The sequence below is a fragment of the Panthera leo genome, chromosome C1 (assembly GCF_018350215.1).
Source record: "Panthera leo isolate Ple1 chromosome C1, P.leo_Ple1_pat1.1, whole genome shotgun sequence".
Classification (NCBI taxonomy): domain Eukaryota; kingdom Metazoa; phylum Chordata; class Mammalia; order Carnivora; family Felidae; genus Panthera; species Panthera leo.
Window position 1 is genome coordinate 64,767,520 of NC_056686.1, and position 21,839 is coordinate 64,789,358.

At 37.2% G+C, this 21,839-nt stretch overlaps 1 protein-coding gene across 3 annotated transcripts in view; it reads left to right on the plus strand.

Moving 5' to 3' along the window:
• The window catches only part of MIGA1 (mitoguardin 1), a 104,641-nt gene that overhangs the window by 49,440 nt on the left and 33,362 nt on the right, over nt 1–21,839 (plus strand). For all 3 annotated transcript variants that reach the window (XM_042952276.1, XM_042952274.1, XM_042952275.1), the window contains exon 8: nt 19,514–19,614. In XM_042952276.1, the coding sequence (XP_042808210.1) occupies nt 19,514–19,614 (101 nt within the window). The remainder of the gene's footprint in view (nt 1–19,513; nt 19,615–21,839) is intronic.

A 21,839-nucleotide genomic window follows, 5' to 3' on the forward strand; every position in this document is an offset into this window, starting at 1 on the left:
CTTGATTAGGATAGCTTTGTAGCAAAGTTTGAAATCGGAGATTGTTACCTCCAGTTTTGCTCTTCTTTTTTCAAGATTTTTTGGATATTTGGGGTCTTTTGTGGTTCCATACAAATTTTAGGATTGTTTGTTCTAGCCTGTGAAAAATGTTAGTATTTTGATAGGGATTGCATTAAATCTGTAGATTGCTTTGGGTAGTATGGACATTGTTAACAATATTTGTTCTTCCAGTCTATGAGCATGGAATATCTGCATGTGTCTTTAGGTGTGAAATGAGTCTCTTGTAGGCAGCATATAGATGGGTCTTACTTTTTTATCTATTGTCATACTACATCTCTTGATTGGAGCATTTAGTCCATTTACATGCAAAGTAATTATTGATAGGTATGTACTTACTGCCATTTTGTTACTTGTTTATGGTTGTTTTTGCAGGTCTTCTCTGTTCCTTTCTCTCTTACTCTTTTCTCTCATGATTTTCTGGTTTTATTTAGTGATACACTAGGATTCTTTTCTCTTTTTTTTTGCATATATTTTACTGGCTTTTGATTTGTGGTTACTGTGTACATGTGGTTACATGCATATAGCAGTCTGTATTAGGTTGATAATCACTTTTGTTTGAACACATTTTTTACTCCTGTCCCCCAACATTCTAGATATGTGGTGTCATACTTTACATCCTTTTATTTTGTGAATCTCTTGACTGATTTTTATAGATATACTTAATTTTATTGCTTTTGTGCTTTCTACTTTTCTTACTCCTGCTCATGGTCTTTTTTTTCCACTCAAGAAGCCCCCTTTAACATTTCTTGTAGGTCTGGTTTAGTGGTCATGGATTCCCTTAACTTTTGTTTTTTCTGGGAAATTCTTTATCTCTCCTATTATGAATGATAGCCTTTCTGGATAGAGTATTCTTGGCTGCAGATTTTTTCATTCATCATTTTGAATATAAAACCTGGCAGTCCCTCCTGCAAAGTTTTTTTTTTTTAATTTTTTCTTTTTAATTTATATCCAAATTAGTTAGCATATAGTGAAACAATGATTTCAGGAGTAGATTCCTTAGTGCCCCTTACCCATTTAGCCCATCCGCCCACACATAACCCATCCAGTAACCCTCAGTTTGTTCTCCATATTTATGAGTCTCTTATGTTTTGTCCCCCTCCCTGTTTTTGTATTCTTTTTGCTTCCCTACCCTTATGTTCATCTGTTTTGTCTCTTAAAGTCCTCATATGAGTGAAGTCATGTTATTTGTCTTTCTCTGACTAATTTCACTTAGCATAATACCCTCCAGTTCCATCCATGTAGTTGCAAATGGCAAGATTTCATTCTTTTTGATTGCCGAGTAATACTCCATTGTATATATATATACCACATCTTCTTTATCCATTCATCCATCGATAGACATTTGGGCTCTTTCCATACTTTGGCTATTGTTGATAGTGCTGCTATAAACATTGGGGTGCATGTGTCCCTTCGAAATAGCACACTTGTATCCCTTGGATAAATACCTAGTAGTGCAATTGCTGGGTTGTAGGGTAGTTCTATTTTTAGTTTTTTTTGAGAAACCTCTACACTGTTTTCAAGTGGCTGCACCAGTTGCATTCCCACCAACAACGCAAAAGAGATCCTCTTCCCTCGCATCCTCGCCAACATCTGTTGTTGCCTGAGTTGTTAACGTTAGCCATTCTGACAGGTGTGGTTTTGATTTGTATTTCCTGATGATGATGAGTGAGGTTGAGCATTTTTTTTCATGTGTCGGTTAGCCATCTGGATGTCTTCTTTGGAGAAGTGTCTATTTCTGTCTTTTGCCCATTTCTTCACTGGGTTATTTGTTTTTTGGGTGTTGAGTTTGAGAAGTTCTTTATAGATTTTGGATACAAACCCTTTATCTGATATGTCGTTTGTAAATATCTTCTCCCATTCTGTCAGTTGCCTTTTAGTTTTGCTGATTGTTTCCTTTGCTGTGCAGAAGCTTTTTATTTTGATGAGGTCCCAATAGTTCATTTTTGCTTTTGTTTCCCTTGCCTCTGGAGACGTGTTGAGTAAGAAGTTGCTGCGGCCAAGGCCAAAGAGGTTTTTGCCTGCTTTCTCCTCAAGGATTTTGATGGTTTCCTGTCTTACATTTAGGTCTTTCATCCATTTTGAGTTTATTTTTGTGTGTGGTGTAAGAAAGTGGTCCAGGTTCATTCTTTTTCATGTTGCTGTCAAGTTTTCCCAGCACTGCTTGCTGAAGAGACTATATTCCATTGGATATTCTTTCCTGCTTTGTCAAAGATTAGTACATTTGTGGGTCCATTTCTGGGTTCTCTATTCTGTTCCATTGATCTGAGTGTCTGTTCTTGTGCCAGTACTATACTGTCTTGATGATTACAACTTTGTAGTATAGCTTGAAGTCCGGGATTGTGATGCCTCTTGCTTTGGTTTTCTTTTTCAAGATTGCTTTGACTATTCGGGGTCTTTTCTGGTTCCATACAAATTTTAGGATTATTTGTTCTAGCTCTGTGAAGAATGTTGGTGGTATTTTGATAGGGATTGCATTGAATATGTAGATTGCTTTGGATAGTATTGACTCCTCCTGCAAAGTTTTTGATGAATAATTAGCTGCTAGCTGTATGGAGCTGCTTTGTATAACTTTTATTTTCTCTTGCTACTTTATTTTTATTTATTTTTAATTTTTTAAAATGTTTATGTATTTATTTTTGAGAGAGAGAGAGACAGAGACAGAGACAGAGCACGAGCAGGGGAGGAGCAGAGAAAGAGGGAGACACAGAATCTGAAACAGGCTCCAGGCTCCAAGCTGTCAGCACAGAGCCTGACGCGGGGCTCGAAGTCACAAACCGCGAGATCATGACCTGAGCTGAAGCTGGATGCTCAACTGACTGAGCCACCCAGGCGCCCCTATCTTGTTACTTTAAAAATTCTCTCTTTATCTCTACCTTTTGCCATTTTAATTACTATGTGTCTTGGTGTGGGCCTCTGCCTTCTTGGATCTGGATGTCTGTTTCCTTCTCCAGATTCCAGAAGTTTTCAGCTATTATTTCTTCAGATAAATTTTCTCTTCCCTTTTTTGCTCTCTTCTCCTTCTGGGATCCCTATAATGCAGATATTATTACATTTGATGATGTCTCTTAGTTCCCTTAGTTTACTTTCATTTTTTATTGTTTTTTTCTCTCTTTTGTTCAGTTTGATGGTTTTCCATTCTTCTATCTTCCAGGTTGCTGATCCATTCTTCTGCTTCCTGTAGTCTATTCTTTATTCCATGTAGTATATTTAAAAATTTTTTTTCTGTTTTTTATTTTTGAGAGAGAAACAGAGCGCAAGTGGGGGAGGGACAGAGAGACAGGGAGACAGATTCTGAAGCAGGCTCCAGGCTCTGAGTTGTCATCGCAGAGCCTGATGCGGGGCTTGAACCCACGGACTGTGAGATCATGACGTGAGCCAAAGTTAGATGCACAATCAACTGAGCTCCCCAGGAGCCCCCCATGTAGTATATTTTTAATTTCAGTTATTGAGTTCTTCATCTTTTTTTTTTTTTTTAATGTTTTCTTTTTCTTTGTTTAGGGTCTCAATGAGGTCCTCCACTGTTTCTCAAGTCCAGTGAATATCTTTATGACCATTACTTTAAATTCTCTATCAGGTGTATTACTTATCTCTGTTTCATTTAACTCATTTGCTGTGACTTTGTCCTTTTCTTTCATTTGGGACATATTCCTCTGTCTCCTCATTTTGTCTAACTCTCTGTGTCTGTCTCTATGTGTTAAGAAAGTCAGCTTTGTTTCCTACTGTTAAAAGTAGTGGCTTCATGAAGATGCCCTGTAATGCCCTGCAGTGCAGTGTCTCCTGTTCACCAGAGCCTGGTGCTTCAGTGGTGTCTCTTATGTGTGTTTCATGTACCCTGCTATTGTGCCTAGACCACTTTTGCCTTCAGTCCAGTTGTCTGAAGTGACTCTCTTTACCTGTCATAGGCAGGGCTTGGTTCCTGTGTTGCTAGTGGGCCAGTCTGTGGCCACTTTGCGCTTGAGTTGGGTCAGAGCAGGCTTTTGCCAGAGATGCAGTAGCACCAAATTGCAGGGTGCTTTCCCTGTGTTGTGTGCTGAAAAGCTTTTGTTGTTAGGTGGGACCTGCAGTCAGACCCTGTGTCTGTCCCCAGCTGGGATAGCAGTTAGACTGGTGTGTGTTGTTATCTTGTCCTCTTCCAAGGCAGGAGTGTGCTGGCCCCTTTCTGGGCTGCTTGCACACTCGCAGGCTTTTGGCACCACTTTGGATAGACTCTGGCCAAGGGCCATTATAGGGGGTAGGTCCGCAGGAGAATGCAGGGGTGGGGATGGGGTGTTAGCAAGGTTTGTGCAGGTCTGCTTGGGAGGGAACCTGGAGGTGCAGAGAAAACTGTTCAGGCCTAGCAGCACTGGAGGGGTGGATCTGCAGATGAGTGTTGGCCGGGTCACAGTGTTAGCAAGCTAGGTAGAGCTTGTTCAGGCTGTGTTAGGCACAGCATCCTTCTATCTAGGCTGTGGGGCAGGGGAGGGAAATGATACCTGCCAACTCTTTATTCTTGGAGAAGTCTCCCAAAGATTCCTGCCTCTCCAGCACATGCCCTCAAATTAGTAAAAAACAAAACAAAACAAAACAAAAACCACCTGTACACCCCAGGTGTTTTTCACATTGCTGTGGCTTTTTTTCCCCCCACATTGCTGCTTCTATGCTGTATCTCATCAGGACTATTTTTTTTGGACTCTGTAAGAGTGGAGACTCAGTTTCCTATGCTCCAGTTCCAGGTGTGGAGCCCCACTGATTGTAAGAACTCATGAAGTTAGGTCCCTCTGGTTTTCAAAGCCAAACGTGTTGGAGATTCATCTTTCCAGTGCCTGAGGTACCTGGGGTGAGGGTCTGCTCCTCTCCCCTATTTGCACCTGCTGTGTCCCTCACACATACAATTTGTGGGTCCGTTTGGCTCCTGACCATGTCTCTGCCCTACTCCTATCTTTGGAGTGGCCTTTTCTCTACATTTAGCTATGAAGAGTCTGTTCTGCTAGTGTGTGGACATTTTCTGGGTTACTTACATTGATGTGGGTGTTATCTAGGTGTATTTGTGGGAGGAAGTGAGCCTAGGATCTATTCTACAGTCTTCTCCAGAAGTTCTCTGAAGCTTTGCTTTTTATATTTAGGTGTTTAATCTGCTAGGAGCTGATTTTTTAAAAAATATTTATTTTTGATAGAGGGAGAGAAAGAGAGAGCTAGAGCACATGACTGGGAGAGGGGCAGAGAGAGGGGAACAGAGGATCAGAAGAGGGCTCTGCTGGCAGCAGAGAGCCCAATGCAGGGCTTGAACTCACAAACCCTGAGATCATTACCAGAGCTGAAGTCAGAGGCTCAACTGACAGAGTCATCCAGGTACCCCAAGTTAAATCTATGTTACTGCTTTTTTTTTTTTTAACATTTGGATAACTAGTTGCCTCAGCACCATTCAATGAATAATATATCCTTTTCTCACTGTTTTTTTAAAATTTTATTATTTTTTAATTTACATCCAAGTTAGTTAGTATATAGTGCAATAATGATTTCAGGAGTAGATTCCAGTGATTCATCCCCTATGTATAACACCCAGTGCTCATCCCAAGTGTCTTCCTTAATGCCCCTTACCTATTTAGCCCATCCCCCCACCCACAGCCCCTTCAGCAACCCTCAGTTTGTTCTCTGTATTTGAGTCTCTTATGTTTTGTCCTCCTCCTTGTTTTTATATTCTTTTTGCTTCCTTTCCCTTATGTTCATCTCTTTTGTATCTTAAATTCCTCATATGAGTGAAGTCATATGATATTTGTCTTTCTCTGACTTATTTCGTTTAGCATAATACCTTTTAGTTCCATTCTCGTTGTTGCAAATGGCAAGATTTCATGCTTTTTGATTGCCGAGTAATTCTCCGTTTTATATATGTGTGTGTGTGTGTGTGTGTGTATACACACACCTACACGTCATATGTGTATATATATGTATATATATATATACACTACATATATATACATATGATGTGTATATATATGTATACATATATACACTACATATATATACATATGATGTGTATATATATGTAGTGTATATATATATATATATGATGTGTATATATATACACACACCACATCTTTATCCATTCATCTGTTGGTGGACATTTGGGCTCTTTCCATACTTTGGCTATTGTCAATAGAGCTGCTATAAACATTGGGGAATGTGTGTCCCTTCGAAACAGCACACCTGTATCCCTTGGATAAATACTTAGTAGTGCAATTGCTGGGTAGGGTATTCTATTTTTAACTTTTTGAGGAACCTCCATACTGTTTTCCAGAGCTTTTCTCACTGATTTGAAATGTCCCTCTCATGTGTCAGGTTGTCTTACATGTATGTCATTTGTGGACCCTGTTGCTAGTCTGTTTGTTCCTGCATTGGTTTCACGGTGTCTTCATTACTGTAGCTTTATATAGTTTTATTATGAGCCTTGACACCTGGCAGCATGAGTCCATTCACTGTGTTCTTTTTTAAGAATTGCCTTTGCTATTCTTAGCCCTTTGCTTTTCCATGTGAAGTTTAGGACACCTTTTAAGTTTCATGAAAACCTTAAGTTTCATGAAAACATCTCTTGGGATTTTGATTATTGCCTTGCATTTATAGGTCAGCTTGTGGGAGAATTTAGTTTTCATAAGTTAATGTCTCCATCTAGAAACATAGTATGGTTTTTCATTTATTTAAGTCTTTTATGTCTTTCATAACTTTTTATATTTTCCTTCATAAAGGTCTTACATATTTTTATTCCTAGGGCCCTTACAGTTTAGTTGTCATTGTACATAGTACATTTTTAAAATTTACATTTTATGATTTTTTATTGTCAATATCTAAAATGTTACCGAAAGGGGCACCTGGGTGGCTCAATCGGTTAAGCGTCCGACTTTGGCTCAGGTCATGATCTCACAGTTTGTGGGTTCAAGCCCCATGTCAGGTTCTGTGCTGACGGTTCAGAGCCTGGAGCCTCCTTCAGATTCTGTCTCCCTCTCTCTCTGCCCCTCTCCTGCTCGTGTTCTGTCTGTCTCTCTCAAAAATAATAATAAACATTAAAAAATAAATAAGATGTTACTGATAACTTGTATTTGAATATTCTCAGCAATTATTATTTCTGCCTCCAGTAACTTGTTATAGGTTCTTTTGGAATTTTTATCTAGAACATATACCTGTGGATGATAACATGTTTTTTATTTTTCTTTCTTTTCAACACTTATGCTTTCTTTTCTTTTCTTCTTCCTCTGCCCTCCTCCACCCCCCACCCCCCACATCTACTGCTTTAGGTAGATTCTTATGGTTCTTTTTACCTCTGAAGAGAGCTATGTAGAAAGGACTACAAGTTAGCTGTCCCACCACACAGAATCAAGGACTGTGTAGCAGTCTCTACCCTGTTGCTATAACCTTCTGATGAAGTACAGGAGTGTTGATGGCAGGGACTCATGAAGACCTGAAGGCAAATGATTGCTTAAAAATCAGCTTGGTACAGGGGCTGCCTGGGTGGCTCAGTTGGTTAAGTGTCCGACCTTTGGTTTCAGCTCAGGTTATGATCTCACAGTTTATGAGTTCAAGCCCCGTGTTGGGCTCTGCGCTGACAGCACGGAGCCTACTTGGGATTCTCTCTCCCTCTCTCTCTGCCCCTCTCCTGCTCTCTCTGTCTCAAAATAAATAAATAAACTTAAATTTAAAAAAAAACTTGGTACTATTTATTTAACTTTACTTTTTGCCTTATATGTGATTAGATAGATAAGTAAGGGCTCAAGTCCCAGTCTTCAGGATGCCTGTGGTATGATTGTCCAGTTAAGACTTATTCTTATGAAGCAATTAGAAAGCAATATAGGTTAGTATATACCTCAAGACTGAGCTACTCTATAAGACTCAGAGTCTAAACTCCTTCCACAAAGCATGAGATCCTTCTTTTAACTTTCCTTCCCGCCTCCATTCTTTTCTGTACTTCCCAACTGAAGTGCCCTCAACCTGTTTAAGAGCCTAAGATAAGAAGTTGAAAGTAAACAGATCTGGTTTGGGACATGTGTTTATCTTTAGTTATCTGCTGTTGTTTTTTTGCTAAAATATCTGAACATCTTTTAAATTCATTTGGAAACCCATATTTGTATCATGAATACAGGTAAGATATATACAGTACTGCATGACTGTATTATTTTTCCTTTTAAGGAAATAATTTTGTAAACTTTGAAGAGTGGCTATAAATGGATGATAGATTCACAAATATTTGTTGTAGTATTTTGATTCAAAATACACATCTGTGCTACATACATAATCTTTGTACATATCAGATATTGTACAGTTAGAGTATATTTATCTTTCATATTAACAGAAATTTGTGTTATTATCTGAATTATTTTTGGAAAAATTAGACTTTGGTTGGTTCCAGCAACTAGTGAGAAGTTGGGAGAATATGGGATTAAAACCTAACACCTCAGAATGATTTATACTTTGGGAGATTTCTGTTATCATTTTATCATCATATCATGCGGGGTATGCATCATTACATGGTTTGGTAGTGTATTTCAGTAATGGTACATTTAAGATTAAGATTCTTTTGGTTAGGCTATTGGGGCCATACTAAATTGCTGAATTTAATACCAGTGTAAAATAAATTGATTAACAACAAATGAAGCTTGCTTACAGTTTCTTGGGGACATGATTTAGTTGATGTGGTTTACAGAAATTAAGTTCAAGCTTGTTAATCTACACTTTAATTAGATTTCTCTTAAAATTAATTGGGCTTCATAGTTTGTTTGCTTACATTTTCTATAAAGAGTAGTATGTATTTGCAATAGCTGTATTAGCAGGCAACTCTGAAGCCACAAGTTTGATAAATACTGTTTTTTTGGCTGAGCAGAGGACTTTGAGATTCTTTCATACTGATGTGTAGGAACAAATTTAGCCCTTAAAAACAAACCAAGAATTTTTATAGTTTTACAGTATTGCTTTGCATATTTCAGATACATGTTTAGTCCTCATTATAATCTATTTTTTGAACAGAATGAACTCATAAAATCTTAGGTCTCTAATATTTATTTAACAAACATTTGATCGCCTAATATATGTCAGACATGTTATAAGGCATTGGAAAGACTAGGATGAAGGACATTTCATCCTTGTTTTTCGGCAACACAGAGACTAGTTTTGCAGCTAGGTAGGCATTAAAAATTACATGGGGTGCCTGGGTGGCCCAGTCAGTTAAGCGTCCGACTTCGGCTCAGGTCATGATCTCGCGGTCCGTGAGTTCGAGCCCTGCGTCGGGCTCTGTGCTGGCAGCTCAGAGCCTGGAGCCTGCTTCGGATTCTGTGTCTCCCTCTCTCTCTGACCCTCCCCCGTTCATGCTCTGTCTGTGTCTCAAAAATAAAAAATAAACATTTAAAAAAAAAATTACATAGCACAGGGGTGCCTGGGTGGCCCACTCAGTTAAGTGTCCGACTTCGGCTCAGGTAACGAATCTCACGTTTCGTGGGTTCAAGCCCCGCGTTGGACTCTTTGCTGGCAGCTCAGAGCCTGGAGCCTGCTTCAGATTCTGCACCCCCTCCCTGCCCCGCTCATGTTCTGTCTCTGTCTCTCAAAAATAAATAAACATTAAAAAAATAATTAAAAAAATAAAAATTATGTAGCACAGTAGAGTGGGTGGTATAATAATGTGTTTAGAAAGTGCTATAGAAACACCAAAGAAAAGCCTAAATTATTCATTGGGGGGCTCAAGGAAGGCTTCATATGCGTGACACTTGAAGAAAGGTGATCCATCAGGAAGATAATTGAGAAAGGGGCACTTCAGGCGGAGCAAACAACATGGATCAAGGTGTAGACTGGAGCCTGTTATGTCTTGGAAATACAACATATGTAGGGGAGTGGTGAGAAGTGAATCAAGACAGGTGGGCAGGAGATAAATCGTGAAAGTTCTTGTTTTGTACTTTTAGGCAAAAGGGGGCCACTGAGAATTATAAGAAGTCATAATCAAATTTATGTGTTTGGAGGAGATTGTGGAAGTGTTGAGTAGTAAAATTTAAATATTTTATCCATCTTTCTGCTCTCTTATGCTGAGGATTTCATTGAGAGAGTGACATATCCTGTAAGGGAAAATTAGAGGTTTTTCCAGCTTAGTACTGACTGCACAAATTCCCTGGCAGAGAATAAAGTGGGACCTCCTGACCACGAGAGAGATGTTATTCTTCTTTTTTGATAAGCAGCCAGATAGAACATTTAGCAATATTGAAAGAGCTTGGCAGCAAGAGGAAATACCTCAACCTATCATCTTGAGTCAAATGTCAGACAACACAGAATTGATGCTCTAAGACCTTGTCCTTTTCCTCTTCTGCAGAATCACTGTGGTCAGAGGATAAGCTCCCTGAGGGTTTATTTTTAGGGAGTGACATGAATTACAAGCTTAATTTGTATAATCAGGCTTCTAAATATACAGAGTACAAATTGCAGAACATATAAGAAATTGGGCTTAGTAATTTCCTCCTATGTATTAAGGCTCACAATCTTAATTTCAAAGTGTTTAATAATACTACAAACTGGTATTATATATGTAAGTCAAAATCGGTTCAGAGATTAAAGCAGTGTAATGAAAATCTTTGGGTGCCAGAAACAAGAGAAATAACCTGCTACTTGCCTTTGCCTCTTTTGTATTCAAGTTACATCTTATCAGCTTGGATTTCTAAGTCTAACACTTCACTAACTGGAGACCTTTGTGTGATTTAGAAAAAGGCCCATGTAGCCCTTTGGAAAGGGCACTTTTGAGATAAGAAAAAGGTTCACCTTCCTCCTAGAAGATGCAGGCCCAGGTTATGGGCTGACTTGTCCCACTGGTCAGTGTCCTTTGTGTGGTGTACAGAGTGACCAGTTCTTGCTAGTGACCCTGTTAAAGTCTCTCGAACTGCAGACCTAACCTTAATTACTTTTTGTTTCACTTTGGGTTATCCAGTCATTTCTTTCTTCTTAAAAAAAAAAAAAAAAAAAAAAAAAAAAGATAAAAAGTGCTGTTACTCCTTTCTCTTTCTTTCTATTACTTGTTTTGCATTGGCAGCTGTATTTCCCAGTTAGGAATCACAGTTGCTATATTGGGCAGACATGCCATATAAAACGTTTTGATAAATAGAGAAAGCCAGAGACAACTGTTACGGAAATATCTTTTGGGTAGATCAATGGTATCAGGCTGTTTTTGTACATGTATGTATTTCACATAGTTAAAACTGCGTAAATCATAACACATCAAGAACTGATCAGTTTTTTCTCTTGTTTCATTGTAACTCATCACTATTAAGACACATTGAGGGAAAAATCAAGAAAATATCTCTTAGTTCTTTTACTTTCTGAAATTATGATGGTTTAAATTTTTGTATTCGACTTTTTTCTGTCTCATACTATAGCATTTTAAAACAAACCAAAATAAAAAACTGTTTGCAGTATAGATGGGGCAGGTAGCTGCACCCTTCAGTAGTCAGCTGGTAGAGCAGAGGACTGTAGACCAGATGGGGCAGGTAGTCATGTAAGATGGACAAAGAGCAGCAGGAGTCTTCTAGATTTCTTAATTATTGTAACAGATTATAGCAGACTGTGGAAAATAGCTTGTCAGCAGCAGGAACTTTTCCACTTTCAGTAAAACCACACAAAAGACAAGGTTCCAAATCATATTTAGGTTGCTAAAAATCATCTGGAGAATAGCTGCTGACATAGAAGTCAGATGACATTAGACATTTGGCAGCCTTCCTCTTCTTACTGGTGTTACAAAATCCACAGTGGACTTTAAAAGAAGAGTGGCATCTTTGGAATCTCCACTAGGATCTGCTGAGGTTAAAATAGACGTGATGGCTTCTAAGCAACAGAAAATAGAATGTGTCTAAGGATGGCAAAAGTGAGACCTGTAGAAAACCCATTTGGATTGGTTTAGAGAAGTAGATACAGGCCTGAAGTTCAAGTTCCAAGGTTGAAGTGTCTCTTTGTGTTTTCTCTTTGTTTTTGTTTTTTTAACTTTCAAGCAAACTCTGCTTTGAAAAAAAAAAATACGTGAATTATGAGATTGTGAAAGAAGGAGCAAGGCTTGAATCCAGTCAGATTTTTGGCCTAAAATGTATGACTGTTGTGTTAAAAGTAAACATCATACCTTTATTATCCTTCCAAAGAAGAACATAGTTTATGTCTATGCATGAATATTTTAAAAAGTTCTGGGTGATTGAGATAGGTAAAGAGCAATGTTTTAAAAAGTTTTAGACTTGGGGCGCCAGGCTGGCTCAGTTAGTAGAGCATGCTATTCTTTTCTTTTTTTTAAGTTTATTTTTTGAGAGAGAGAGTGTGTGGGGTAGAGGCAGACAGGGAGAGAGAGAGAATCCCAAGCTGTTCTGCACTTGTCAACATGGAGCCCGAAGTGAGGCTCAAACTCATGAACCGTGAGATCATGATCTGATCCGAAATCAGGAGTCAGATGCTTAATTGAATGAGCCACCCAGACTCCCCTAGAGCATGCTACTCTTAATCTCAGGCTCATGAGTTCAAGTCCCACATTGGGCATAGAGCCTACTTTAAATGAAATGAAATGAAATGAAATGAAATTAAATTAAATTAAATTAAATTAAATTAAATTAAATTAAATTAAAAGTTTTCGGTTTACTATTTAAAAAGGTTAAGAAAAGGGGCACCTGGCTGGCTCAGTAGGTAAAGCATGCAACTCTTTCTTGCGTTGTGAGTTTAAGCCCCATTTTGGGCATAGAGCCTATTAGAAAAATAAAAGAGAGGAAGAAAAAGAACTATTCTCTTGAGAGCCAGTGTGGTAACATACAGCATTTTTTTTTTTTTTGGCATATATTTTTTATATTTAGTCCCCCAATTATATGGAAAGCGTTCCTTTTTTTAAAAAGTTTGTTTGTTTGTTTGTTTGTTTGTTTAGAGAGTACAGGAGAGGGGCAGAGAACGAGGGAGAGAGAATCCCAAGCAAGGTCAGCACTGTCAGCACAGAGCCCGATGCGGGGCTCGAGCTCATGATCTGTGAAATCATGACTGAGAGCTGAAACCAAGAGCTGTACTCTTAATTGACTGAGCCAACCAGGTGCCCCTGGAAAGCATTCTTTTAGGCACATCTAAGGTTAAAGATTAGGCATTATGTATGAGGCATAAGCTGCATATTTTAAGTTTATAAGAAAGTATCATAAATTTAATTAATTTAGAGCCATGTATTGGAAAAATAAGAATTTTAACAGGCCTCTGAAAACATGTAAAGGTAATGTAACAGGTAAAATGATCCAGATGAAATATATGAGAGGCCTTTTAAAAATAGGGATTTTCATGTCTTGGTTATGGTCACTTGGTGTAACAAGTTTTATTTAGTTTATATCAACAAATATTGAAGTGTTTACAGTGTGTTCAATGCTCTGTTAAGAACTATAGGAACTACCAGGAAAAAAAATGAAAGGAAAAAAAACAGATGAGAAAGTCCATGAATGATTGTTACATTCAGGCAATAGTAATAGTTAAATAAAAATTCAGATAGTGTATCAAATTGTACATACTTTTTTTTTTACATAATATTATGAATAGGTAACAATTGTTGAACACTTACTTTACATGTATTAACTTATTTAATCCTTACACAACTCTATGAGGTAGATTTTACTTCCATTTTTCAAGTGAGAACACTGAGGAATGGAGAAAATAAATTTACCTAAGATCGTTATCCAGCTAAGTAGCAGAGTCAGAATTTGAATTCAAACAGTCTGGCTCCAGAGCCCACACTTTTGCTGTACTGCCTTATATAGAAGCAAAAAATTAGATAATTTTTGGAGGATACTTACAGGTGATAGTACTTGAGTTGCATTGTAAAACCACATGTGTTCTGGGTAGCATGGGGCAAGAGAGCAGAAGGAAAAATTTGTGTGTTGGAGAAGATGCAGGAGGAACTAAAGGCTTGATAAAGAATATATGTGGCAATAGTAATAGCAGTGAAAAATTATTTAGCACTTACTATGTACAAAGAACTATGCCTCCATAAATCTCTCACTTAATCCTTATGACAATTCTGTGAAATCAATATTGTTATTCCTAGTTTACCTTGATAACAAGTAGCAAAGCTGGGATCAGAATTGGGATCCAGATGCTATGTTAACTGGCTGACTCGAAATCTCAAGCTTTTACCCATTGCATTACTATGGCAAGTGGGTGTATAGTGAATAGTACAGTATATAATATAGTGTAAGTATAATGGTTTAGTATAATATATAGGAATGTATATATAGTATATAATAAAGTATACTATATGGCATAGACTATATGTTATATAATTCTAGTATGATAATATATAATATACAGTATAATATAACATGTAGTACAGCATAAAGTTGAGTCTTTTATTAATTAATAGAAAAGAATATTAGGTAGGGTGAACAGACATTATGGAAGTCTTTGAAAACCAGACAAGGAGCCGTTGAAGATTTTGACTGGAGAATGGCTTTTTTTTGTTGTTCTAGTTACAATAAAGCATTCTTATCCATAATTAGGCTAGTCCTGTCTAACAGTTACACATATTAAATGCAATAGTCTCTGAAAGCATTTAGCAGAATAGCTTGGGTACTACTTTTAGTCACTCAAAACATGTGAGTTGAGTCTGAATCCTGTAGAGCTTGTAAACTCTTTGCACTCTAGATAAGATACGAGAAAGGAATGCCCAAATAGTACTGTCCAATAGCAATATAATGTAAGTGACAAAATGTAACTTTAACTTTTCTAGTAAGTACATGAAAAAGTAAAATGAAAGAGGTGAAATTAATTTTAGTAATATATTTTTCTTAAACCTAGTTTATATTAAAAAGATTTTATATATTTTGGTACCAAGTTTTCAAAATCCATTGTGTATTTTACACTTACAGCACATCTCAGTTCTGACTAGCCACATTTCATGCGCTCAGTAGACACACATGGCTAATGGCTACTATGTTGGACACCACAGCTCCATAGTTTCATAGCATGGAATCTGGTGTCAGATGACTTCTTTTGAATCCTGCCATTCCATTTCTTAACTGTGTGAGTATGGACCATTACTTAACATTTCTGTACCTCAGCTTCTTCATATGTATGATGAAAAAAAAGAAGAGTACCTACCTCAAAGGATTATTGTGAGAATTATGCGATAATGTATGTAAAGCATGTAACTTGGTTTCTGGCAAGTAGTAAGTGCGAAATAAATGTATGTTGGTTTCATCATACTTTTATTGTCATTAAATAGTAAGCATCTCTTAGTTTCCATGTCTTCTTCCTGCAGATAGTTGATTATCCCCACCAAAACATTCCCACTTAAAATCCTAAACCAATGACTAAATAGCAAAGAAAGATGGGTAAACTAGGAGGAAAAAGGTCGTGAGTGGTATATGCATGGCATTAGAGTCTCCCACAACTACTGGTATTCCACTGTGGGGTGCAGATAGATTGTTTTGATTTGCTAGTATACTTAACAGACTCATGAGATCTTTTGACTTTTTGAACTTAGCATCCCCTATCAGGGAATAAAATTCACGTTTAATAATTCACAGCTTAACTGCCAATGTTGAAATACTTCATTGTCTTTTCTGCTGTCAGCCATTTGGGGCCAACATACATAGATATATTGTTTCCTCTCCTTCTATGTAAATCCTTAGAGGAAAGTGTTCAAAACAAAACAGTGATTTATCTCACTCTCTTGTGTAACTATCATGTAGATCAAAAAATAAAACATTGCTGGGGTATATGGTTGGCTCAGTTGGTGGAGCATGTGACTCTTGATCTTGGGATTGTGAGTTTGAGCTTTATGTTGGGTATACAGATTACTTAAAAAAAATAAAATCTTTGAAATAATAAAAATAAAAAATAAAACATTGCCAACTCCCTAGAAGGTTCCTTGTACCTGGTCCTAATCAATACCCCTCTCCCCATTCCTAAAACTAACCATTGTCCTGATGCTCATGCTAATTACTTCCTGGCTTTTCTTATTTGACCAACTAAGTGTAGTCCTGATCACTGTAGTTTAGTTTTGCTTGTTTTTGAATTTTATGTGAATGAAATCATACATATAATTCTTTACTCAACATGTGAGGTTTATCTTTATTCTTGCATATAACAGCAATTCATTCACTTTCATTGTTGTATACTTATTTCATTGTTTGAATATATCCCAGTTTGTGTATTCTATGGTAGGAGAACAACTGTGTTTTTTTTTCCTAGTTTGGAGTTGTTGTAAGCAATGTTGTCATGAATATTCTTATGCATATAAGCATGCACTTCTGTAAAAAAACACCTAAGGGTAGAATTGCTTGTCACAGAGAATACAGTCTTGAACTTTCATTATACTACCAAATTCTCCAAAGTGGTTCTGCTAATTGACATTTCTACTACGGGTATGTGAGTTTTCAATACTATACATCTTTAACAAAAAATTGCCATTTTTTCCAACTCATATCATTCTGGTAAGTGTGTAATGATTGTGTGTGTGTGTGTGTTTTCTGCTAAGAAAAATTTGGTAAGAAGTTTCTGAAAATACTGACTAAAATGAAACCTTTGGTTTTCAGTTTTCCATGCTGTCGCAGTCTTTCAGTACTACAATCAAGAATTTATACTTTTTAGAAAGAGTATTTTATCTTTATTTTAAGTTTATTTTGAGAGAGGGAGAGAATGCAGAGAGAAAGGGAGAGAGAGAATCCCAAGCAGGCTCTGTACTAATAGCAGGGCTCAAACCCATGAACTGAACCGTGAGATCATGACCTGAGCTGAAATCAAGAGTCAGACACTCAGGTGAAAGAGTATTTTAAATTTTAATTTGATTCATGAAAGCAAGTAGTTTGAGATATTACTCAGTATTCTTTATTCATGCTTTTTATTGGCTTATCTAAAAAACAGATGTATTATTTCTCTTCATAATTTAAGCTGCCATTCCAGGAAACATAACAATTACTGAAATGAGAGGTATGGTCTGTGATTTACGAAATTAGATTTAATGAATAAATCTTTCCATTCCTCTGAGCCATTTTTCTTTGTTAGATTTTTTTTTTTTTTTTTTTTTTTTTTGAGTAAAGTACTGGCTGGTTACTGTTGAGTGATGTAAAACAGACTTTTAACAGCCCATGGGTATGTCTGAAAGGTAAAGTGACATAAGATAAATGTCTGTTCGACTCTGAAAATAGCAAAAGTCCTATGGAACCAAGATTTAACTTAATTGACTTATAATTTAACCCACTTTAAAAGTGGTTTGGCATAATGAAAACTGTACTGTGGTTTCTTTTTGCATAATTAATACTAACAATGGAAAAGTAACAAGATAGATAAAGGTGTGAAAGTTGTAAATGCCAGTTCAGTTTTGTGTGTACAATTAAGTTTGTATTTGTGTGTGTAGTTTTTAAAATCACATATGCACTAAAAAGAGAATAATGGGAATTTTTCTGGATAATTGAGTGTCCAAAAATACCAGTCTTATAGCTGTTAATAAGTGCAAAACCAATTATGTTGTTTTGTTCTCAAGTTCAATGAAAAAATTTAAATTTCCAAAAGAATGTATTTGGAAAATAGAATAGTTTAACCTCTGATGGTGTTCCATTAGTCATTTAGTAGTGGAAGGATTTTAAGCTGTGAGGTTAGGTACTTTAAAATGATTGATGTAACCTTCATCTGAAAACAATTATAATTTAAACTTGGAATATAAATGGTTAAATTGTCAAATATGGGCCCACTAAATATAAAGGAGGGGAAAAATACGCTTTGTGTATGGTTATTCTTGATACCTAATAAGAATGAGCCTTGTACCAAGTATGGCTTGTTAGCTTTTCTGCGTGGTTTAGAGTTTGGAATATAAATTGGTTGCAACCCTTCTGAGTTGAAAATAAATTAATGGTTTCCCTTTAAAAAAAAACAAAACTACTCTTCCTGTATAGAATCACAAATGTTTGTGTTTTCTGGTACTTGGGGGTTTTAAACAGGACTTGCAAAATTTCTGGTAAAGGTAATGAATTTAGTTTGGGAAAAAAGATGGAATAGAAATTTGGATGAATGAAAGCCAAAAAGAGATTCCTGCTTCCTTTTTTTTTTTTTTTTTTTTTTTGAGAGAGAGAGAGAAAGAGAGAGAGAGAGAGAGAGTGCAGTTGGGGAAGGGGCAGAAGTAGAGGGAGAGGGGCACCTGGGTAGCTCAGTTGGTTGGGTCTCCAACTCTTGATTTCAGCTCAGGTCATGGTCTGCCTGTTTGTGACCTTGAGCCCCACATGGGGCTCCTCACTTACAGGGGGTGCAGAGCCTGCTTGGGATTCTCTCGCTCCCTCTCTCTGCCCCTCCCCCACTTGCACACACATGCACATGGCTGTACACTCTCTCTCACAAATAAACTTAAAAAAAAAAAGGAGAGGGAGAGAAAGAATCCCAAGTAGTGTCTGGTGCCCTGCTCAGAGCCTGACACAAGACTTCATCGTACTAACTATGAGATCATGACCTGAGCCGAAATCAAGAGTCACATGCTTAACCAACTGAGCCACTCAGGCACCCCTCTGGTTCTTTTTTAAAGAAGATAAAGTTTCTGACAAATTTAGCAGATAGAGACTCAATATGAAAAATCAGTATATATTTTGTTCTTTGTTTTTTCATACTTGTGATAAATTTTAAAGCATATCAGTTGTTTGCTACAATATAGACACATCTGTAAGCAAGTACAGTATTTATTTGAAAATTACAGATTCCTGATGATAGTATGTGAAGGTATTGGTACCCACATTCAAATGCCCCATGTGTTAATAGGTAGACTGTCTTGGCATGGCCAGATTAACCATTCGCCAATGTATTTAAACTTTTTCAGCCCTTATAATCGAGACAGTTGTATTTGACCTTCAAGTAACCAGAGTAAACATCAGCCCTGATTGTTTTTGGCCTTTGACATAGGCCTTAAGGACTGAAGAATAAGTTCTTCATGAATTGTTTTAATTGATCAGTTTATCACAAATAACTGACCAGACAACATTTCATGCTAATAATTCATTTAATTTGAATAAACTTACCAGTTCTCACAACTTGGTCAAGGCCACTTGCAACTAATTTGCTCTGTTTCAGCTATCTTTGGTATGTGCTGATTTTACAACATGTCATAGATAATCCAGCTCTAGTTATTATTTACCAGTTTAAAATATTACATATTCAAAAGCTTTTTAAATCTGATAGTAAGTTTAATTAATTCCCTTTTAAAGTAAAAATGTCTGCTTTATAGCACTTTCTCCTCTGCTCAGCAGCATTTCAGAATCACTTAAACAGTGAATACACTTTGAGAATCTTATCAGATTATATACCATTGGTTTGTATTTATTTTCTTTTAGGTTTCAGCCTAAATAAAGATGGAAAGAAGGAAGAAAGGGAAGGAAGGAAGGAAGGGAGGGAGGAAGAAAGAGAGAAAGAAAAGACAGGCATAGTATAGAATGTCAATGAGAAGGAATATCAATTTCTTCACTTTTCTTCTTTTACTTTTAAGATAAAGATACAGATGTCACCATGAAGGGGAATGTGGATGAATTTGGCCTGCGAGACACCTTGAGCGTCGCATCAACTGATTCCTTTGCTTCAGTAGCAGAGGTAGGACTGAGAATTAATTCCTCATTCTTTGTCACCTAGAGAGTACAGTTTTGCCATGTGCTGAATATCAGTTGCCATTTATGTAGCATCTACTATGTGGTAGATACCAGCCTACAAAGATGAATCTAAAATGAACATGAGTTTAGCAAGGGAGCTTGTAGTCATTTTAGAGATGTGAACATGTAAACACATATTTTAGAGGGGTGCTGTCATATTCTGTGGATTATGGGTGAGGCATATAAGTATCTTCATGGAAAGTAATATAATCAGAATTTTTAAAAATGTTTAGATTCCTTAGCTTAGAAATCATACTTTTAGATAATTTTTTTCAAGGAGGTGATCAAATATTTCTTTATAAAAATAATCACTATGTGATTTTAACAATAATGAAAAACTGAAACTATTCTAATGCCAAATTATAGTGCATACATGATTTGAAATATTGTACTGCCAAAAACGTATTTCCATTTACTTTTTTTTATATATATAATTTATTGTCAAATTGGTTTCCATACAACACCCAGTGCTCATCCCAACAGGTGCCCTCCTCAATGCCCATCACTCCCTTTTCCCTCTCCCCCACCCCTCATCAACCCTCAGTTTGTTCTCAGTATTTAAGAGTCTCTTATGGTTTGCCTCCTTCCCTCTCTGTAACTTGTTTTTTCCCCCTTCCCCTCCCCTCCCTGGTCTTCTGTTAAGTTTCTCAGGATCCACATATGAGTGAAAATATATGGTATCTGTCTTTCTCTGCCTGACTTATTTCACTTAGCATAATACTCTCCAGTTCCATCCACGTTGCTACAAATGGCCAGATTTCATTCTTTCCTATTGCCAAATAGTATTCCATTGTATATATAAACCACATCTTCTTAAAAAAAATTTTTTTTTGATGTTTTATTTATTTTTGAGAGAGAGAGAGAGACAGAGCATGAGCGGGGAAGGAGCAGAGAGAGAGGGAGACACAGAATCCGAAACAGGCTTCAGGCTCTGAGCTGTCAGCACAAAGCCTGATGTGGGGCTCGAACTCACAAACCGTGAGATCATGACCTGAGCCGAAGCTGGACCCTCAACCGACTGAGCCACCTAGACGCCCCATAAACCACATCTTCTTTATCCATTTGTCAGTTGATGGACATTTAGGCTCTTTCCATAATTTGGCTATTGTTGAAAGTGCTGCTCTAAACATTGGGGTACAGGCGCCCCCATGCATCAGCACTCCTGTATCCCTTGGGTAAATTCCTAGCAGTGCTATTGCTAGGTCACAGGGTAGATCTATTTTTTAATTTTTTGAGGAAGCTCCACACTGTTTTCCAGAGAGGCTACACCAGTTTGCATTCCCACCAACAGTGCAAGAGTGTTCCCTGTTTCCATTTATTTTTAATGACATGGGAATGTATGTTAAATGAAAAGTGTGGTATATAAGGCTTTATATAGAGAGTATGATTGTAATTTAGTAATAAGAGAACAGAAAACATGTATGTAGTATATAGTATAAGTGTTTAGGCAGACAAAGAAGAGGTTAGATATAAATACACCAATGTGTAAACAATGGTGATCAATGAATTATAAATTTATGGGCAGTTTGTTTTCTACTGAGATTTAAATTTTGTATCAAAAGAGAATGCTTGCAGGGGCATCTGCGTGGCCCAGGTGGTTAAGCGACCAACACGTGGTTTCAGCTCAGGTCACGATCTGACAGTTCATGGGATCCAGCCCCACATCAGGCTCTAGGCTGGCAGCATGGAGCCTGCCTGAGATTCTCTCTCCTCTCTCTGCACCTGCCCCCTTCTCTCTTTCTTTCTCAAAATAAATAAACATTAAAACAATTTCTTAAAAAAAAGAATACTTGCAGAGTGCACATCTTTTTATACTTTTTTTCTGCTTAAAGTAACTTTAAAAATCACATATGCCCAATTTTATCTTAGAATAATTTTATTTTTATGGTAGATTTTGGATATTAATGCTGTCTTTTTTCGTATAAATAGTATCACACATCTGTAATTCATGCTGTAGTGTGGAAAGCTGTAGATATTCTAATACTCTGTACCCTAAGCCTTGATTCTGCCTTTTTTAAAAAATGTTTTTAATGTTTATTTGTTCTTGAGAGAGAGAGAGAGAGTGAGACAGAGCACGAGTGGGGGAGGGGCAGAGAGAGGGGGGGACACAGAATCTGGAGCAGGCTGTTAGCACAGAGCCCGATGTGGGCCTGGACTCATGAATCACAA